Genomic DNA, 23,209 nt, shown 5'->3' with positions numbered 1-23,209 from the left:
GTCAATCTTTGAATTTAATCTCCAGACACAGGACAAGAATACAAATGAAAAGAGCAACATTTTGTGATCTACCAGAGATAAAATGTTACAGAACGTGTGTTTTGACCCCAGAACAACAGATTTTGTGAAGATTCAGGGTAAGTCTGCTGAGATGGCATCATTATCCACAGTGAAACAAGAGCTGTACCAGCAACAGCTGAACGTCCACTGAGAGTGGAAGAAGCTTTCCTACAAAAGTGACACAAAAAGCAAATTTACAGTTTTATAAATGCATACAGAGACAAAAACCTTTCTGTGGCCTGATGAAATGAAAACAAAGTGTTTGACCATAATGACCTCTAATATGGAAAAATGGGGAAGCTTGAAAGCCTGTGATCAAGTACAGCAGTAGCAACATCCTGTTGCCTCATGAGCTTCGCTGTTAGACAAACTGGTGTACTTCCCAAAATAGATGCAAAAAATAATGCAAATATTAAAACACCATATCCATATGTCAGACAGGAGGTCTGTAGAAGTTTGTAGTTTGGGGACAACAATGACAAATCATAAAGTTTAATGTGGAATTCTACCATTAATGAGAACGTGCCAACTTCTGAATTTGAAGAAAGTAAGGGAAAAAAAAATCTCTAATTTTCAGGTGTTTAGCAAACAGAACTAATGTTTGTAATTTTAACAAACCTCAAACAGAAAAAGTTTATTATTAACATTAGCCAATCAAGATCATCCAGATCTGTGGTCACAAACTGCAATCTTTGAGAGACAGAGTCCTGCAACTTTTAGATGTGTCCATTGTTCTACGTGCTCGAAATGAATGGCTAAGCTGCCACACCAGCATGCGGTCAAGTTGCACAGAGATGCTCTGATGATAATACTGGAAGCAGAGAGACATCTAAAAGTTGAGAAAAAGCTAAAATAAACAAGCGCAGCACTGCCATCAAATAACTTAACTTAGAGAATCACCTGCGCTGTAGTAAAGTTGGAGACATCTTGGCTTGTAATTATAATTTAATCTGTAGGTCAGTTGAGGAGTTGTGAGTTTATTGAGTGTCAAATTGTTTGTCTATGGATGACTCTCTTTCATTCACAGGTTCTAGAGAGATCCTTGATTCATAATACAGTGCTGTCTATCGCTAACGCTCCAACATGTTGAATGAAAAACACAAAAGATGGAAGAGAGGAGGAGAGAGGACGTTTCCCTGTGATGGTAATGCAAACATCTCTCCATCTTCTCTGTGTCGTTGTGCGAGCGGATCCGAGCGTCTGTCGGACAGATGACGCCATTCACAGATTGAGGCTGACACCAGGGTCACTCTCTGCCCACAGAGCAAAGGGGCAGTGTGCGTGTGTGCAAGAGAAAAAGTGACATTGTGTGTGTGTGCGTGTGTGTGTGTGTGTTTCCAAGCCCAAAGCCAGATTTAGAGTCATGACACCACACACACACTGATTCAGAAAGCTTTGGGGCAGAAAAGGAGGATGGAGAGAAGGAGGGATTGGTAAGCTTCAGTGAATCATCATCTCACTCTGAGGACAGAGAACCACAAGAAGTCCCACTTCTACACATAGCTGCATATTAATGCACTGGTTCATAGCAGCTAAATGTGTACATCAGTATGCAGAGATCGGATCATCATTTCTGTCACGGCGAACAGATCAGAGAGACGGAAATAAACGTCCAAGAGTCAGTTGGACATGTGGTTTTAAGGGTGAAAGCCTATTTTTCAAAAATACTACCGAGAGATTAATGAAACTCACTTTATATATTGCTTGTCATCTCTCAAACAACAACTTTTGGTCATTTTTTTTCTATTTGTTTAGTTATTTTCTGTATGTAAATGTTTGTGTACTGTGTACTTCAATAAAAGACGTCATAGGGCAGAAGTCAACTTGTCAGAGTAGTTTTTCAACACATTCATCCCTCAATGGCATTTTTTGTGTTCTGTAACAACAGACTGGGTTGTCTGTAAAGCTGAAGAAAAACATCTGAGATCTGTAATAAAACACTTCTGAAATTTCAGGATTATTCTGTGAATGTTGTGTTGTTCATGAAACCAACATTTGTAAAAGTAATTGCCCTTTATACCTAATCACTTATGCCACCCTTAGCAGCAACAACTGCCAATAAGTGACTGTGATATCTGCATTACTGTGGAGGAATCCTGGTCTTTTTTTTTTTTTTTTGCAGAATTACTTCAACTTAGCAAATTCAGCTTGCGTTAGTTAGATCATGTCATAGAATCTCAGTCAGATTTAAGTCCAGAGTGTGAAATTCATGGTTTCAGCCCCAGACCATCACAATACCACCTCCATGTTTCACTGTAGGTTAGACGTTCTCTTTTCTGAAATGCTCAGTCAGCTTTCTGCCGAATGTTATGGGGAAAATGAAAGAAAAGAAAAAAAAATTGACAACTGCAAATTATGATAAAGCAGTTTTTTTTCATTCACGTTTCAACAATTTGTAAATGCAATTTAAAATATTGTATTTCAAAAATAATTGTTTTAAATTTTTGGCTCATAGCTCCAAAATGTGTAATCCACTTCTGGATTACACATAAAAAGAGTTGCTCATTTTGATTCCATTAAATCATTTCATATTGTCGGAGTCAAAAAAATTGACAAATTGTTCAATACGTTAAAGAAATTAATTAGTTTTACTCACAGATTTTAAGGAACCACTTCCTGAGAGGTTCATCATTTTGGTATGCTGTACCTGAAGGAGATTGGAATGCAAAGTTTGATGTTTTTTTCAATTATTACTTCAAACTTTGTGTGCTCTGATTGACTAAAATGTCAAATCCTGAGAAACCTTAAATGAGATCAAGTCTTTTGTATCTTTAAAGAGCTGCTGGTGAAACCCATATCTTCATTTAACATTCAAAGCGTTTCATTCTTCAGAGACCTCCTTACTGACTCTGAGCTGAAGCAGTTTGAAAGATAATAGGCATAATAACAAGCATGCAAAGACTCACAATGGGAAGTCTAAACCATCGATGTAGGTGTGTGAGCACTAGAGAGATGAAAGAGAGAAGTAGTTAAGCGGGCTTAAAGACAGAGCTATGCTGCTGAATGACAAGAGTGGGCCCAGAAGTATAATAAATAATAAAGAATGAAAGGCAAGCGGGAACGAGAAGACAAGGCAAAAGTAGTTGATAAACAAAAAGCTTTAAAATTGCATGCTTTTATTGTTGCCTCATATGTGATAGCTTTAATAAAGTACTCTCACTTCTAAACATTAAAACTATTTTGGGTTTTATTTAATGGGGGAAAGTTAAGCAAAGAAAACCAGTAGGAGGTGTGAAACTAACATTAAGTACAAAGTACCGCAATTAATCAAGAACCTAAAACAATGCTCTTATTATGAATGCGGTTTTCGATTTTTTTTTATTTTTTTTTATGCACTATTATTGTGAATGTACATCTTTCAATTGGCTTATCCATGCAAAATTCATTAGCAGCACTTTCAGCCTGGTGAAGCTGGAGAGAGGGACCACCAGAGACATAATTGGCTTTTTCTGTTTTGCGCCATGGAGCGCAGATGAACAAAACTCTTCTAATGAGAGCATGTGTTACCACACACACTGTATTTCACTGTTAATGCCCCCTTCATCCAGAATGAAGGTGACCTCAAATGCTGGATTGTGGCACATTTTCAAAACATGTTTCCAGTTCAAAACCAGAAATTGAGCAAACTGTGTATATGCAGCTCCCTGCTGATTTCTTAACATCCCTCATGCAATGTCACGACTGTTGGTATCACATCTGCAATAGGATGTTTCCTCATGATCTGCAGGATATCTCCACAGCAGAGGTTTCTGTGACTCCACCAGTACCATTGTTGCTTTGGAGAGGAAAACACCATTAAGAGATTAATGAACTAATCAGTAGCATGAGTGGATGCATCTGAGAGCAGCATTGCGAGCTGCTCTGAGCACCCAGCTAGAAAAGTTACTATGTTTAATAGTTTTGAACTTTCAGCATCTATTCATCCTGAACAATTCTGTTCTATTTTCCAAGACAAATATTTGTACATTTCTGTTTCCAAATAGAATCCTGAAGACAACTTCCGATGTAAAGTTTTAAAATTTTTGCAAAACCCTGCTTTACAGCCTCGAATCTCTCAAACCCTGGTTGTGACATTGCTTTTAAAAACAATTAAAGATGGATAAGAAAGGCTAGAAAATGATCTATTTTAAAAGTTACTAATAAAAATTGAAATAGTCCACAATGAGTAAAAGCAGGTCAAAGTTTCACAAAAAAGGATATGAAATAAGCTGCAAAATTCTGATCTATGAATCTCTAAAGACATCATTAATTCTAAGAGGAGCTGTATTCGTGTATGCTTTCTCTCCTGCCTCATTTTTCATTTCTAAACACAATGAGATATTTTGAATGTACAAGTAAAGGTAAATTTTATTCCCTTATTTAATCCCCATGCCTCCTTGTCATGTGGTGTAGAGGTTGAAATATTCCATTATAAATTGAGACATAGCTTACAAAAGCCAGCATGTCTTTACCTAATGCTTACAAAGACGTCCTCTTCACCTTCATCCTTCACACTACCTGTCTGCCCTCCAACACTCTCACCACTCAACCTGCTGCCTTCTACGATGATCTCTTGATCACTTACCTTCTCCAGGGCTTCTCTCTGCTCAACTTGCTGCTTCTCTCCAAAACACTTACCTGCTTTAAGCCTCTGAGCTCTTCCCGCTCAGTCTGCTGCAAACCTCCAACGTTCTTCCCACGTCATCTGCTCCAAGCCTTCTGCTCTCCCTCTGGTCCAACATCTTGGAACCTCATCGGTTCTTCATTCAAACCTCCAAACAAGCCAACCACCCGGTCTCCACTTATTCCTCCCTGGCAGACATTTCTTCCACCCTGCTCCCAATTCCCTGTGCCAACAAGATGCCACTCTGGACCAAAACCGTCTCACTATTCGTGTTCTTGTAAAATAAACTATTTTAAAAGTTTTTATTGTCCTTCTGGGAGTAATATTGCATGTGGGCCAGAATCTTATCAAAAACCATGACGGTTACAATTTTCAATTAACAGACCCAATGTGAAAATACCAATATAAGCAATGAATCTATTTATCTATCCAGTTGCAGACTCTGTGTTTTTTTCATACTAGTCAGAGATCTGCATTGATGCCAAAGATAATACATTAAAATAAAAACTGCCAGCCTGCCTACCTGCATGCCCACATATATATCCATCCAAATACACACACACACACACAAACACACATATAAACATGTATCTTTATCCTTTCCAACATTTGGCTTTTCTGGAAAACAGCCTTCAAAAAATATCTGACATTGTCAAAAGCAGGACTGACAGATTTAATCAATAAAACCTTTAAATACTTATATCAAACTCTCACAATTAATATAGATAACTTTAAATTCACCTCAGCTTTTTTAGTGTAGTATTGATCGCTTTGAATGATCAGCATAATTATTTGCTCCTTTCTACATTTAAACATAGGAATGAAAATACCACTGAAGCCACATTTCTCACCCTAAATCTTTTATTTTCTTAAACCATTTGTGCTCATCTTCCTGCTATGATTTAGCAGCAACAGAAGACAATTAAATTATAAGCTGTAATGATTGCCAGTTAATAAAATTGTGATGGTTCTATGCAACAGGTGGCTGGCAGGAAAAAAAACCATGAAAGTCATTTTGTATTTATTCTTGATTGAGTTATCTTATTTGATTCAGGGACAAAGAAACTTCAATCAATTTTGTTGGAAATGTGATTGAAAGACAAGCACAAGCTAGTGTATTATTTTAAAGTTAAGGAGAAAACAAACACTTTTGTGACTTTTGCAGCAATTAATCCCAGACTGCACAATAGTTGGAAAGGTGGGTTCATGGTTTGCAAGGCGGCAAAATGTGAAATAAATGAAGTACTAGGAAGCCCTGTATTTGTCGGTTTGTAAATTCATTTTTTCAACAAGAATTCAGACATTCATTGCAACAGCTGAATAAATAAACACAAACCATAAACTTACATCTGTGTCAGGACCCTTATCGGCACCAGGACAGGAGAAGCCGACAAACTCATGGCACCGTTTGTGGACCACAAAACAACAAACTGAAAAAGAGAAGTAGAAGAAAGAAAATTGGTATTTAGTTATCATAATTTGTGAAATAAAATTGTGTTTCTGTCGTCGTTCTCTTCTACATTCATAAAATAATCTTTAGATAGTCGTTGATCTGAGGACAAACAACACAAAGTACTTGTGTTTGTACACAAACAGAACATATCTTGTTCTGTTTTATGTAAACTATTTAGCAAACAGTTTCGACAGGAGAGATAAACACTTAAGGAATGGCTGTAAGCCACTGATTGTGCAAGAAAATTATCATCAATCAACCTAAAACTGAGTTATATGAGCAAAACGAAGAAAAACCACAAGGACAAACAAATGCATGTGTACACCCACACTCATGCCCACATTGAAAAAAATGGCACATAATATTCAGTGTTGTACAGATATTGGCTGCTTGTAATCTGTTGTAGTTAATGGAAATGGTGTTAGTGTCTTCCACTGGACTGGGATACATCTGACCAAAGTGCCACTCAGTGTGACATGACTGACATAGCACCTGACACGTCTCAGTGTCAGCAATGGTGACATTTACATTGGGACCTCGCCGCAGATCCAGAGGGAAGAGCAAAAAACCCATGGACATCTGTGACAGCTTGCACGCAAGCTGACTGTATTTTTCTCAAGTCATTATCTGAAATTTGCTATTCTTTTTGTCTTTTTTTTTTATTTATTCTCACACGATCTGTCTGCTGTGCTCTTTGTCAAGCTGCCTGCCTGTTCATGTGTGCTTTTGTGATGTCTCACCACAGAATACGTGTGGTTTCTGTGTTTCCCAGTGCCAGCTTAGGCGCTGTTGCCAGACAATCTGACAGGTGCAGATGAAACAACAGAAAGTGGTTTACACAGAAGTCCAAGGAACAGTGGGGGGTTTCACAGACTCCGGGAAGCAGCGGACCGACTGACGAACGGATATATGATTGGAAGAATGAATTCATATTGGGAGTTCTCAATATATCAGAAAATGTATCATTGTTGGAATATTACAGCATGTAAAATGAAAATACCAAAAACATTTTGCATTGCAATAACCTCTCGGTACAATCACATGTGGATGTGGGGCTGCGACCATCAGTGTAATGACAGTTTTATTATACTTCATTTTAATCTCAATTTATTGGCATTGCTCACAGTTCACTCACACATCCTTGCTATTGCTTGGTGTTGGTCTCAGACCTGTTTGAGTGTCTCCCAATGAATTTAATGCAATGACTTGACACTGATCGCAGTTCAGAGATATGAAGGGGTCAGTAAGCGGCATACACTGGAAAGGATAAATCTAGCTTCGGGCAGTGCGTGTTTTTGTCAGAGTCAGTGTGCGTGTTAGTGAAGCTTATCCAAAACAGAGATGATATCTCTCTGTGGCTAAAATCCCTGGTGTCGACTTTAGACTGCATGCATGCCCAATGAATCGTACACAAATCTAAAAGAGTGTTAAGAATGTAAGAGCCAATGTAGTGCAATGACTGAACAGAAGAGACTCTGCAAACTCATGTTTGGTCACAATCATGGAACTCCACCCCCATAAAAAAAAAGGAAAAAAAAAAAAAAACATAACAAAAATAGGTTGAGTTTTATTTGTGGTATTGTGAACAAATACAATTTTAAAAAATATTTTTGGAATTTCATTTCAGGCTTGTAGCTCTCATTAGTTTTGCTGATTTCTATGTCCATAGTCAAGAAATTAAAACGTGAGAAAAAAGAAAGCAAGGCCAATCCAGCTGATGCACAGCTGAGAATTGCTGAAAATAGAAAGGATGTTTGGACCGCTGAAATATGTCATCAACACATAACACAACGGTTATGGGAAGAAAAAAAAAAAAAAGGTGCTCTATCCAATGAGTAGAAAGAAGTCAGGGGATCTGTAATGGGGCAGCTGGAAGAACAAATTTGCACGTCCTCCTGGGCATAAAATGATTCAATGGAGAGTCCGGTCTTCTTGTAATTCACTACAGATTTGTTTGGCCTCCTGTGACAAAAACTATGATTCAACAGCATAATTCCTAGAAGTATCCATAGTGAAATTATTCCCATGTCTGACCAGTATTTCACTCTGATCCACACTGGCAGGGGTCAAAAGTATAGAAGTTGTAGATGAAATCAGCCAAAATTCAAACGTTTCTACAAATATGAAGGAAAGGTAATAGTAATTTATTGGATGATACAATAAATATATCATTTGGGTGCAAATATAAGTTTATACTTTGCACTTTCCATTTTATAGTGGTATAGTTTCAGATGCTCTTTTCGTTACAGAATCATTTTCAAAAAAGATAACTCTGATTTTTTTGTTTCATGCTTTCAGGAGATTTAGGTTGTCTGGATCAAAAATGTAATACCTTCAGAATGATGAATTGCTCTCCAGACTTTACCCAAAATTAGAGAATGTTTTCTGTCCTAACTTTAACACACTAACAAATAAAAGATGCAAAAAAGGAAAATTGTACAGAACTGTAGAAAGGGCTTGCTAAAATAATCAATTAAAATGAAGCTTCAACACTGTTTGACTCTAGAATTTTAAGACACATTTCTTATTTCAGAATTGGGAAAAAAAGATCTAAAACCTGTTAGATAAAACCTTCCATCTCATAAAAAGTTGCTTTGTTAATACTTGGGGTTTTTTTGTTCTATTTTTCTTCCAGAATGTGACACTTAGCAGTACCTGCAGCCTCTGCAGAAGATCCAGTTGTGCTGAGCGGCAGAGCATTGGCCATCCAGTGACACAGAGACACATTCTCTGGGGATATTATGATTAATTACTGTGTTCTTTGTTTCGCCTGCTTAATTACACAACCACACAGATAAGGAGCTTTGACATTATAAAGCAGCTTACACCACAAGTACACTGCTGTGTGGTGGACCACGGTAAGCACATAATAACATTTCGACTGGAAAATGTTTCGCACGTACTCTTACAAATGTGGTCATATTACTTCCCCAGAGAGTGTATTTAGATTGTTTTATCTAGCAATCAACAGAGTCTCTATTAATAGAACTGAGTTGCGCTGGGGACTCAGTGAAACAACTTGAGACAGAACCTTGGTTGATTTGGATCTCCCAGAGTGCCTCCAAACATACAAAAAGGATGGCTTTGATCTGAGATTCATGGGAAGAAAATGGAGCAAAGGAAGTAAAATCTTGAACAGATTATTTTGCAGAGAGGGCTGCAGGGTTAGTCTCGAGATGAATGCTTCACAAAGAATTGTTGGTCAGAAGTTGGGCGACATATTCTCTGTGCTCTTTTGGATGTTCATTCAAACACAAAGAAAAACTCCCCCCAGTCCCCCAAGAAGTCAGGTGATTTTGGAAAAATTTTCTACCCCCTGCCAGCAGTCACCCTTTTGGTCTTTTTGATGTAAATTTTCTGTCATTTAAAGCACAGAAAAATGGCAGGGAAGAAGGGGAGGGGAGCGGTGAGAGAGGTGCATTGTCCTCTCGGTTATTTTTAGGCTCAATTCTGGCCGGGGCTGGAACAGAGTGTACTGAACCCCGGCATTGTGGAGATGTGAGGGAAGACATTTCCTCTCTACACCTTGCCAGTGGACACTAAAAATAAAACAGGCAACATACGCTGTGCAAACACGACAACACCTCTGAGGCCGGCATACATGGGAAAGAGCGATGGATGATGAATGAAAACCGTTTCTGCCATCAGCCCGTATCCGTTCGGAAACAAACTAATGGAAACATGGCAACGTAGCGGTGGAAAGAACAATACAGGTGCAGTCTCCTGTCTATGTTAAGTTCTTGACCTGATAGGACAGAGTTTGAAGGTCTTAAAGAAACTACGACCATGTCTTCTGCTCTTACTTAATCTTTACTCGAAAAGCTGGTATGTTGTCTTTTTCAGATAAGTCTTGTTTCACTTCTTTATCTCTATTCTGGGATCAGGTGTATAGTACAGTATCTCGTTGGTGCAATAAACAATACATACGCTTTGTACCGTTTGTAAAGTTCCCAATGGCAAAGTTTTGAACTTTTTACATGTGCCAAAATGTGTCAAGATAGATGACTTTTTTTTATGAGTGCCCAAGTGCTGGGGGGGGAAAAATTATTTTTTTGTCACATTTAAATATTTGAGATAATCAGCCAAGGCAAAGTTAATATGTAGCATAACAGAAAAATTATATAATGTGTTAAGGAAAATGCTATTCAAACCAACCTAGAACTGTGTGGAATTATAATTACAATCTCCGTAAATGCTAATAATTTTTTGTGCAATTTTATTAGCCACACCCAGATTTGTTGAATCAACAAATCACTTACAAAATACCAATCTGTCAACCTAAAATAGGTTAAACAATCAAAATCATAGCAACCCCTGATCCAAGGAATTTTACGATCAAATTAGAAACAAAGTTATTGACATAAATCAATCTGGAAAGGGCCTCCAAAAACCCCAAATTAGAAGTACTATCTACAAATGGAGAAAACATGGAATAGTGGAAAATCTTCCTGGGTAGCCAAATACAATTGCTCCAACGCAAAATTGATAACTTCTCCAAGAGATCACAAAAGAACATAAAGCACAGCAGACCTCAGTTAAGATCTACGGTACGGAGCCCCCTAGGGGACATGGGGATTTTTTTTTTTTTTTGCGTTCCCTCGCAATACTTTTGCGTTACCTCGCAAAACTTTTGCGTTCCCTCGCAAAAACTTTTGCGTTACCTCGCAAAACTTTTTATGCGTTCCATAAAAAGTTTTGCGTTCCCTCAAAACTGTACTGATCAGTTATTCGGCATAATTGTATACTGTAAGTATTTATTACGGTGGCATTACGTACTTTCTGATTTAATATAAGGTTATGTAAGGTTTTTCCATGAATGTTAATATCTCGTTGTGAAATATCTGAAGTGTTATATCTTTCTTTAGAATGCAAAGGCACCACAAACCTATGATATAAACAGAAACCTTCCGTAAAGAAATATAAATACTGTACATCCAAACTATATTTCTGAGTTATTATCGCGGCGTAATAAGTCATCTGACAGTTTTGATTGTGTCGCTGTTGTGTTGGTTAGCTAAATGGTTTAAAGAGCTGCTTTTATGTTCAGTTTCATCTCAACCCTAACAGACATAAACATGCAGTAAATAAATCGATTTTCAATCAGTTTTTTGCACCAAAGACTTCATAATAATAAACACGTTTTCACGTAGGCTCTGTAAGAGCCATATGAATGTACATTTTGGCATGCACGCGACTTTGACACTTAGGTGGTGGGTGTGGGAGTGACGTCATCAAGTATGAATGGGAAGCTTACTGGCCTGCTGGTTTGTGTGTATGAGGAAACGGTGAGCGGGTTGGTCAGTCCTTGCAAAGTCTGGAGCATAATAATCAAAATGGAATAAATCGATAAATGTGACAGAACAAAGAAGTGGTTTGGAGCTAATTGATACACGGACAGATGAGATTCCCCGAGTTAACCCAATACGGCCCTTTACCATAATTAGTTTGTTGTGTTTTTAATAATAAAACGTGTTTATTATTATGAAGTCTTTGGTGCAAAAAACTGATTGAAAATCGATTCATTCACCGCATATTTATGTCTGTTAAGGTTGAGATGGAACTGAACATAAAAGCAGCTCTTTAAACCATTTAGCTAACCAACACAACAGAGACACAATCAAAACTGTCAGATGACTTATTACGCCGCGATAATAACTCAGAAATATAGTTTGGATGTACAGTATTTATATTTCTTTCCTACTTACGGAAGGTTTCTGTTTATAACAGGTTTGGTGCCTTTGTATCCTAAAGAAAGATATAAAACTTCAGATATTTCACAACGAGATATTAACATTCATGGAAAAACCTTACATAACCTTATATTAAATCAGAAAGCCACCGTAAGAAAGTCTTACAGTATTCAATTATGCCGCACAACTGATCAATACAGTTTTGCGAGGTAACGCAAAAGTTTTTGCGAGGGAACGCAAAAAGTTTTGCGAGGTAACGCAAAAGTTTTGCGAGGTAACGCAAAAGTATTGCGAGGGAACGCAAAAGTTTTGCGAGGTAACGCAAAAGAAAAAAAAATCCCCATGTCCCCTAGGGGGCTCCGTACCGTAAAGATCATTGTTCAACATTAAATAATAAAAAGGAGACTGGGAGAAAACGGCATCCACGGAAGCACACAACCAAAATTACTACCGACTAAAGGAAAACAAAGGTTAAAAAAAAATAAACAAAAATTGGCAAAATATTCTTTAGATTGAAGTGGCAAAATTGAAACTTTTTAAACATTTCAGCATTGTGGATCTATGATAGAGAGCACCCTGTAATGACTTATCTGAAGTCCTGATGTGAGAAGTTTGTTTCCCATGAGACAATGTAACCCAGTACCTCTTCCACTGAATCCATTATCTAAGATCAAGCAGGTAAGAGTCCCATATTGGGTTCCATGTCTTTTGTAATTGTTTCAATAATAACCCCTCTATTAAGCTTAGATTGATGGTAATTGTGAGTCTTGGGAGAAAAAACAGTATTGCAATAATTTCCTTTACATCATTTTTCAACTAAATGCTCAGAGAATGTTTATTTGTATTCCAATGTACTTGCATGTACCAAGTTTATTAATTAGGAAATATACAGAAGCTTTTTAGAGTGACGTTCTTGTTTTGCCGAGTAAAATGCAGAAACTAAAACTGAATCAAAAACACTTCCATTAAAGTGAATCCTACTCCACTGTTTACAACACTCAACACATTAAGCAGCCCTTAAGCAGAGGAGTCATCCCAGCTCAGCAGATAATGATGGAAAGTCAAGTAGTAGTTTCACATCAGGTTGTTTCATCCCCTATGTGCACTGCAGAGAGCAGTTTAAAAACTGTGCAGAGAAAACATTAGACGTTACAGGAAAGTGCAACTCCAGGAAGGCTAAAAACGTTTTTTTTAATCCAAAAATTTGTATTCACTGGTCTGTAATATTCCATATAAAGATAGTCTAGGGAAAATGTACACCAAGGCTGTTTGCACAGGATTTTAGTAGGAAAGTAGCAGCCATGTGCTGTTATCACAGCGCTGCTCTATAATAGCAGGAGAAAGAGGTTTGGAGGTGTGTATTTACTCAACACCAAGACAAAATGTCATCAGCAGTGGCTTAATTTATTCATCATGGAAGAATTATAAAGTCTTCTTCAAACAATTTTTGGCTAATGTACCACACTAAAAAGATTATTTGCCATTGGAAACCACAAGCTCATAATCTTCCCACAAATGGACTGTGAAATCCTCAGAGCTTCAAATCGGGTCTCAGTTAGCAGCTACAAGTGAAAGTTCATATCCGTAAACTTAGAATATAATGAGCACCCTTTTTTGTGAGGGACGAATAGATCAAGCTTTCTCTAGAATGATGACAAACTCATTTCATTGCCTCTACAGTGGCTGAAACATAGTAACTGTCATACATGCCTTTACAATGTAGCTTAATCTCATAATAATGAGGTGAAGTCTGTGATATATTATGTTCGGTCACAAAAGAGAAAAATATGTCAACATTTTATGCAATAACTCCTACTACTATCACAATTTGTTTTTGTCTTGTTTGCGTTGACTCCAGTTTCATATTGGGTTTACCAAGAAAGGTCATTGAATTCAGTCAAAATAAATTCCTCTATAGCTGCCTTTTATACCATAAACATAAAAATACATCAACTAAACTGAGACCAACATCAGTTCACCTTCAAATTCTTCCTCCACAAGAAAAAAAGATCAAGCATTTGTGTCTAAAAGCTGTGGCAACACAAAACCAGACCAAGCTGCTTTGACGTAGCCCAATATCTAGAAAGTGTCTGTCCTCTTCCCACCACCTTTGGGAGCTGAAGTGCATGTGTGGCATATTGGCAAGCAAGAGGGAGGAAATGAAGGGAGTTGCAGCTACAACAAAGGGGCTGGAAATTCGATTTCACCTCATACATTCAATTATGCATGTTGTAGGCACATAAAGGACAGAAATCATAAGGACACAAAGACTTGAAGCAGTGAATGTGCAACCTTGATAGCAACAGTCGAGCCATTTGTGAAGCCCAAAGATGCCAACTTTAAGAAGAAAAAAAAAAACAAGAGTAGAGATATAAAGCAGAAACACAAAGAAGTGAGATTTGATAAGCAACAGTCAGAGCGCATTTCTTTCTCTTTTTGTGACACATAAGTGAAATGTCCCGACAATCACAATTGTTCAACACAAAGCAGCAAAACAGCTCCTCAAACCGGTGCACACACCTGCTTTATGCTAATTTTATATGGAAGATTTCATATCTCAGTAGGGTTGAACATATGAGTTGAGTTTAAATGGAGTCCAAGGTGAGATTGGCCTTGTGATGTTTAATCTCAGTGCCAGGTGGACCCAGCCCATCCCTATTCACACAGCTCTGCGGGATGACAGGTGATGGCAGATATCCCTTTGGCTCAGAGCCTCCTCAGATCTCTGTTTGATTATGCATGTCTGAATGCCTCGCTACAGCAAACACAGACAGCAGCGATGCGGTCCCCGGGGGAAGAGTTCATCTCCGTTTCACGTATTATTACTTACATCTCTCACTTTCACACCAAACACTTCACAGCAGCAGACATACAAAATGTGTAGTGTGTCACTTGTAAGGCTTGTAAGTGATGATTATCTTCCCCCAAATTGTTCCCTTATGGTTTAAAACAACATGTAAAATGTTAGTAGGCCTAAATAGCGCAGATATTGCAATCAATCCTCCTTTACTTTGTATTTTCCTTGATATGTTTTTAAGAAAAAAACTTTCTGCTGATTCCTAGAAGATGGTTTGGATTAAATACAGGATAAAGCATAAGGTGCTGTGATTTGTGTTTAAAAGGTCTTGCAAATATAATTCCAGCCTTTGAATTTTTACATGCATTCATTTAACATCTATTTTATTGGCTAACACGTTGTCTTCATTAATACAGGTTTGTAAATTATGGTGTGCAAGCTATCATTACAAATAGCTTCTTTAACTCCAGTACTCCTATAAAATCTAGTGTACACAACTGCCTAGAGTAGTTCATTGATTTGTTACTATGAACGCTCCAAAAGCTTCTTAGGAATCATGGCATGGAGCAACGACCAACCAGTCACCTGGAAATAAAAATTGTTTGGAACACCTGTAAACCTACAAAGACAAGGTCATTCAGCTAAACTGTGAATTAACCAAAGCATTAATCATATGTAGTCAAGATCCCCATTATAATTCTGGAAGAGATGCAGATATTCACAACTCAAGTTGAACTTTAAGGGAAGAGTGACAAGAAGGAAGCCCGATGGTGACAAAACACAGTGAGAAATGCAATTGAAGGTTTGCTAGCTTGCTAGACAAGTAGGGAATGCAGTTAACATGTGGAAGAAGGTAATCTTGTCAGATGAGTACAAATTTGAACTTTTGACAATCCTAGACATAGAGCTATTCATGTTAGAATGATACAATCAAAGTCAACATCTAAATCCATCTTAGAATCTGTGACAGGACTTAGGAAGTTGTTGTTCGCTGACGTTTTACAGTTTTCCAAAAAGTGGGCAAAGTTTTTGGAAACCTAGAAGGCACATATTCAGATTCAAATAGGCCACTGCCTGGGAAAACACACAATCTGACTTACTATCAAGGTATAATGAAAGACAGACAGTTGTTCTCACACTGGGCCATGCCTCCGGTGGCATTAATGGTATTTGTAAAAGGAAATGGCCACAGGTGGGACAGGATCAAATATTCCAAAATACAGGTGTCTTTGGAATAATTTTTTTGACTGCCAGGCATCTGAGTCACACAGGGGAAATAGTGATACTCCTTCATGAATTAAATATCATTTGTTGCGCACACACACCACATGTTTGTTTATGCACACACATAAACACATATGTGAGCCCACCTTGCCACACATTTAGAGCTTGCACACTGGCATATGCACATAGATGCACACAGATGCCAAAGCTCATTCATTTTTCACAAGCAGGCCTGCAATAGCGTGCACATGAGCACACTCAGTACTACCCGAGCCCTCCTGCTTTTTCACTGTCAGATGATGCTAAGACCAGCCAGCGAACACACCAACTTTGTCTGGGTCTCTCGTCTCATCTCAGTTACACACACAGAGACGTTCTGTGAAACATATAAATACACGCACACACACATCCAGCCAGTGATGAATCACCTGTAATGGTCTGCCTCAGATCCCCCTCTGTCCATGTATCAAGTGTCAGAATCGTAGTAATGTAATGAGTCTAACTGCAGTCTGTGCAGAAGTTTATGGTTGACACTGCTGCTCACTGACAGGACAAAAGTAGACTTTACAACAGACTGACTATGAGTGGGTGGTGTGAACATGTGCACGCACACACACACACTTTCACACTGTCTACTGCTAGAGGTCAGAGATTTCTTTACAATGACTTCTTTTTGCACAGCCTACACACAGACGGGGCGATCAGGCAAAAGGCAAAGGTCATGACAAACCTCGAGTCTGCTGCCTGGGGAAGGGCTGGAACTGCACATCAGCATCAGAACATCTTCTACTCCTGCAGCAATGTTAGTCCTAGACTCATTAGAACCACTGAAACCAAGGTAAAATATTCATATTTTGTCACTTCTTTCCATTAAAAAATTTTTGTATTTGCAAAAGAAAATATAACAACTGAAACAGCAACAATAATTGATTATACTTTAGGGAAATAAAACACTGTTATGTAAGATAGAAACAACTGGACTGTATATAACCCTCCTGGCGATTGGTTTGGTGAAGCTACAGATGCTGCAGGCTGCAGTGCCAGCTGGAGCATCGAGCAAAATGCGGCAACTAAGCAGGTTGGCGTGATTATTGTGATGTGCAGCAGCTTATTCTTCTTTAACCTTATATAGTGCACTACCATTTACAAAATTAGATATAAAATTTTGGAAAATAATGACAAAAGAACAAGGGCTGGAAATGAGATGCGGATCTTTTAATGGTGTGCTAATTAAAGTAAACATATTAAAGCAACAAATCTCTTTGATATTCAACAATGTAAAAAGAGAGACTGGATGGAGTGAAATGACCCAAAACGTGTCCATTCATGTCATGCTGCTTTCTTGGAAATGTTATCAAAACAAACTCTCTATAAATCCTCTGATGAGGGTATTTACAGAGCTCTACAAATGTGTGTTATAACCACAACCATCAGTGTATTTTACTGGGTTTGTAGGACATAGATCGACACCATACAATGCAAAATTGTAAAATGAAAGAAAAAGTAGAGATGGTTTCAATGTTTTTTATAAATAAATATAGGTGGTGTGCGTTTTGGTTCACCTCTGGTTGGTCAATACGCTGTAGAAACAGATTTTGCTGCCAGATTTTGCTGCAATTACAGATGCAAATCTCTTTATATGTTTATGTGTTCCCTACATGGTGTGTGTAAATACAAATACAGGCAAGATTTTGAAATTTGCAATTATAACATCAGAAAATGTAGAGCGGATTAAGGAGAATTCATTTTAAAAAATGCAAAGTAACGCATATGTGCAGAGGTTGTTTCAGACAGAAAATGATGTGGAGCATTTCCTGGGGATAAAATAAGTTTAAAAATCAACCTTTCTCTCATTTACAAACTTTATATATATATATATATATATATATATATATATATATATATATATATATATATATATATATATATATATATATATATATATATATATATATATATATATATATATATATATATATATATATATATATATATATATATATATATATATATATATATATATATATATATATATATATATATATATATATATATATATATATATATATATATATATATATATAAGGAGGAAGAAGCACTAGCTAAAGTTTAAATTATAATTTAGGTTTTTAATCATGTCAACTCCTTACTCTATTCTTTTCTGTTCAATTTTAACCTCAACATGAGCATCACAGCTAATAACCTTTCCTTCTCTATAAAAAGCATCAAAGACTCCCTGTTGTTCAGGGACCGTCAAATTGGCATCAGTGACAAATGCATGATGACATGGCAACTGACTCAAAATATATTCTCCAGGTAGCAAAATGGCAGAAGACTTTAGCTTTAGCACGACCTTTGAGTGCAACTCCCCATAGCTTTGGTTAAGCAGCATTAATCATGGTGAAGTTAAATATGCATAAATTATTTCTCTCCCTACTGTGATGGGAGAGTCATAGAAAATTAAGCTCAGGATTGCTGGGCTTCTGTGAATATTAAACAGCAGGTTGGAGAAAAACTTTGAATGCCAATTTATTTGACTGCATCTCAGCTTATATGTGCAGATGCAACAGATACATTTCAGTTCAAGACAAAACTCTACGGCTTAAGGAATTGTTCATTTGCACTTAAAAGTTAAATTAAACTGAACGTCAAGAGAAAAGGGCAGAGTGGAGGGAAAACATACGAAAAGGAAGATAAGATAAAAGCTACTGAAGCACAGAATATTTAGGGGCTTCCATTTTTGTCTTGTTTTACTGAGCTGATGAGCCGCCTTTGAGTCAGCTGGGGTCAGCAAAGAAGACAAGAGCAGAGTGGACAGTTCTCTCTGTGAGGACTGCGGTCGTGAGTCTGCTGCAGCTCACTTGCACACGCACACACACACAAGCATAAATTTAAACATGAAAAGTACATCAGCAGATAAATGCAGACAGCCCATATGTGAAAATCTTGGATTAAACTGACAGATGGACTTTTTGATGACATCAAAAATATTTCTCACTTACACACACACAGTGGTGGGAAAATGTATTTGTCTCTTTGTAAATTTCTTGACATTTTTTCATCACTTTTGATGAACAAACATTCAATATCAGACAACGATCAATGGTGTCTCTATGCAGCTCTTTCACTTCCAATATTGGAACGTTGAGTTTTGGCCGATACCAATATCGACCCGATACGATATCAATAAAAATCAAACATACTTTAGTTACTTACTTTGTAGTCTGGAACGTTAGAAATGGTCTGATCAAGTGATACTAGTCAAAGAATATCACTTGATATTGACAACAATACGAATGAGAATAACTGACCCATTTATTATTAATCAATGAGTCTGCATGACGGAAACATGCACTGGTGGAGATTTATGCTGGGGCAGACTAAATGCTGGAACAGGGTGCTTCTATCGCTGTCCATCTGAGATTTTAGATGCAGGCTGATATAATCTGATATTAATTTTTGACAGACATTGGAGTGATATCAGATATCAATACTGGAACAGGACACACCTAACAAAGACAATCTAAATACATACATATAATAGATAAAAGTTTAATAAACCAGTGTGAAAAAGTAATTGCCACGGTCTAGCACTACACAGAAACTACATACTTCGGCTTTAAAATTTCTGTTCGGTACAATTTCAGTGGTCACCATGGAACTGATAAGAGATGTGATGTGATTAGTAGAAAGGATAAAAATCAAAGCAATCAGTAAAGCTATAGACTAGATGGATGATATGACAGTGGCAACAGAAGGTAGGAGGGCAATTTTTTTCTGTCTCTTTCTTATTGTCGAATCTTGAATATTAAACATAAACTGATGCAAGAGAAAACTGATTTTTGTTTTCTTATGTTGTCTAAGTCTGATCTTGAAAATAAAATTGATGATCTGAATGTTTAATAGCTTTCCAAGGCACATCTCAGCCTACACTACTCAGTGTGAAGTGTATCTCAATCTCACAAAAGCTGCAGAAGCTCACATAAAGACACTCATGTGGTATTGAGGTCAAGAGGTTCAAGTCAGAAATCCTGGCCACTGAAGCAGCCTGTACACTATAGTGTTGCTTCAGCCCCCCTTATTGCTGATTAATGGCACTTGGCTGGGGAGAGGGAAAGGAGAGGGGCATGACTCTTATCATTACTGGGCATTTCAGCGTTTGGCTAATTGGCCTAGTTAATCCACGCGCCTACATCCATCCCCGGGTAGAGCGATTAGTCAGCCTTACGAGTGCATAGCTCATATAACATTTGGAGCTGAGAAAGGGGAAGGAAACACGAAAGGCAGCAGCTGTGGAGGAAAGGAATTGTGGGATTTTTGCAGTATGCTTTCAATTAAACCCTGCTACCTTCACCAAATCCTCCAAATTTCTAATGATGTACTGTGTTGTCTATAAACTACATCATTTAGTTTCAACAACAACGACTTATCTAGGATAGGTATCTGAACTGCTGGGGAAACCAAATCATTCTGAGAAACGCACTTCAGAAGGGGGTTAATACCCTTTAATAAGGATACTCTATCTACCTCTATATGTGAATGGATAAAGATGACAAAACTAAGCAAGTGGCACAACTTTTACCATTTTCATGTAACTGCTGAGTTCAACTTCTCTACCACTCTGTGTCAATGAATACCTCATGACCTTTACTGTGCAGATAGGAGTAGATGTCAAAAGGCTGGAAAAACACAAAGTTGGCATTTAAGATAGAATAAAACCACAGTATATTCATTACAAAGACCTGGTCTTCCTCAGTGGGTGACTTACCGCTCAGCCTTGTAACATTAGCCAATTTTAGCTTGCTGAAAACTGCATTCAGTGTTCATCTATAGAACACATTTCTGAATGCATTTGAATCTAGCAGTGAATTTTGTTTTTACTTACTTTGATAACTAATGTTACAGCCACACAAATTGGGTAATGTTTAATCACACTGCTACAAAGATCACTTTAAATGATGTATTGATTAAATATAGGATTTCATTAACATACTATCAATTGGTTGTTAGGGTTAATTCTAAAAGAAGTGTGCACAGTTTACGATACACTCTTATGTGTTTTACTTGATTTAATCTGTCTGTTTTTGGAGTTACCTCAGTGCCAGCTGCTGCAGTCCTTCAGGGGAACAAGGAGGTGAAAAAGGGCAGAGCAAGCATATGGAGAACTGCAGACTGGTTCATACCACAATCTAGAACTATAGGGGGAAATGGGATTTCCTTTGTTATTTTCAGTTAGATTTTTGCATGTTCTCCCCTTTCTGTATTTTGTGGGCTGATCAGCTGTTGTTTAAGTTTCCCCTTTCTTTCATTTAAGTAGGTATGTTTCTTTAAGTTTTTTTTGTCAGTTTGAGTATAATTCAGTTACTTTTACATCTTTTATGGGCCTAGTATTGTCATATTCTATTATTTAACCAAGTTTAGGTTAGATTAAAAAAAGCTTTTTGGACCTGTGCCTGACTGCTGTTTTACTGCTTGTCAATAAAACAGCACTGCTTTACTGCTTGGTCCATCACACTCAATATACAGGTTTACCAGGATACTGGAAATGTTATATAGAGTTAACCTCACTTTGAGATATACTTACGTTCCTCCTTTCCTGCTCCTCTCTCTTTGCTACTGTGTTCTTCCCTCTCCCTCCCTCTCTTGCTGTAGGTGAAGAGTTGCTCTTACAGATGAAGGTCTAATTTTGTCTCTCTACAGCTTCCACCATCACTCTGTTCCAGCGGGATCTGCACTGTCCATGCAGCCGGTGAGGATCAAAGAGTTGTTGACACATTCTGAACTGACTTGTCAAGGCTACCGTGTCTGCCTGACACTGAGTTTGTACTACAGAGCCTACAAAGAGCGCTGCGGCAATGATCTGCTTTAGTAACATCTGCTGGATGGAAAAAGACTATGCTGGGAGTTAAAAAACACACAGAGGCACTCTACTAGATGTGTGTCTACAATATGTGAGTAGCTGTAAGCTGCACCGCTGACTGGTGCCATGTGGGGTGGGTATGATGTATGGCTTACTGCTTCTGCTCTACAAAGAGTTATACTGAAACCTTTTCACCATCAACAGCTTCTGTAGAACATGTGAACATTCATACAAATGTGTTTTTGGATACATATGGTCATCCAATAAATATTTTAAAAACAATAAAATTTTTAACCACCAAAATCAGTGGTTGGGGACCTTTATATTCTTAAAAGGAGAACATGCTTTTACACTGTCTAAATAAAATGGTCTACATCCATAAAATCGCCATTAACCTCACTAAAAAGATAAATATCCACTCTATAAAATACATTCCTAGCTATCCATTGTCTGCATCTGCTTATTCTTGTAAGGTTATGAGGAGGCTAGTGACTATCTCCAGGAACCACTGGGTGTTCATCTTTGTCATGCGCTTCAACTCTTTGACAGTATTGTCACAAGGAATGAAGGCAAGAGAAAATAAATCACACCTAACGGTTTGGAGCATTGACTTCAGCTATTGTAGAGAAGACTGTTTGGATACGTAGTCAGAACCAGAAGTGGTGGGATTGTGATTGGATGCACTTCACTGTCACAGACTTCTTTCATAATTTTCAGTCATTGCTTACATCGGGATTTACAGTGTCTGGCATCTTCTGGTGATAAATTAGGATGTATGCCTCAAATCAATGACTAACAAGCCAGGTAAAATGCAACATCACTGTTCAGACTCCAGACACTTTGAATACAATCAGATATGTATCCTATTTAGTAGCACATATGAAAAGATATGAAAAGATCAGAACTGGGCCATTCAGACTGCCATATAAAAGCTGGATGTGGATCACATATGGTCATGCAAATTAGATTTGGGTTGAATTTGCCTGCTGTCTTAATGTGTACTAGTACGTATATGGCTATATATGAGTTTCCCAATAGAAATGGATGCCAAATTAATATTAAGCTTCTCATGATATTCAAATTTTTAGAGATGCACTTGTAGTGTCGTATTTTGATGCTTATTTATATTCTTTTCAATTAGAAGAAATGTGCTGTCAAGTTAAAACATTACTTTAAGACTAAATCTAGTGCTACTGTGAACAATTTTGGGTTTAACTGTGGATTTTTTTTAATTAATAAAAGTACTTTTTTTTTAAAAGAGAAATCTGACTAGTTAGAAAATACAACCTCAGAATACAAATATATTTTATATATATAAAGTATTAAATAAAATCAATAATTGTACATATTGTCCATCTCAGACATCAGGGTTTCCAAAGCTGCACATCAAAGGATAAAATCCCTTCGCATAGGAGACGTGCAGCCTGAAAAAACATGGTTGCAAGAGGCTAAGTCTCCCCTGTGGTGCCTGTTGCTATATTTGCCCCAAGACCAGCAGCGAGGCTGGGAAAGATGAGGAGGA

At 37.5% G+C, this 23,209-nt stretch overlaps 1 protein-coding gene and 1 long non-coding RNA gene across 3 annotated transcripts in view; one reads left to right on the top strand and one right to left on the bottom strand.

Annotated features, from left to right (window-relative positions):
- prkcab (protein kinase C, alpha, b) overlaps window positions 1–23,209 on the bottom strand; it is a 102,649-nt gene that overhangs the window by 63,678 nt on the left and 15,762 nt on the right. For both annotated transcript variants that reach the window (XM_044101377.1, XM_044101378.1), the window contains exon 3: window positions 6,011–6,093. In XM_044101377.1, coding sequence (XP_043957312.1) covers window positions 6,011–6,093 — 83 coding nt within the window. The remainder of the gene's footprint in view (window positions 1–6,010; window positions 6,094–23,209) is intronic.
- On the top strand, window positions 9,703–21,720 carry LOC122822578. The gene is made up of 3 exons (XR_006369166.1): window positions 9,703–9,829; window positions 16,509–16,665; window positions 21,528–21,720. It is a non-coding gene; the product is annotated as an uncharacterized LOC122822578 (long non-coding RNA).

Source organism: Gambusia affinis, linkage group LG19, assembly GCF_019740435.1.
Source record: "Gambusia affinis linkage group LG19, SWU_Gaff_1.0, whole genome shotgun sequence".
NCBI lineage: Eukaryota > Metazoa > Chordata > Actinopteri > Cyprinodontiformes > Poeciliidae > Gambusia > Gambusia affinis.
Note: the sequence above shows the minus strand (reverse complement) of the source record. Positions and strands in the feature narration are given on the sequence as shown.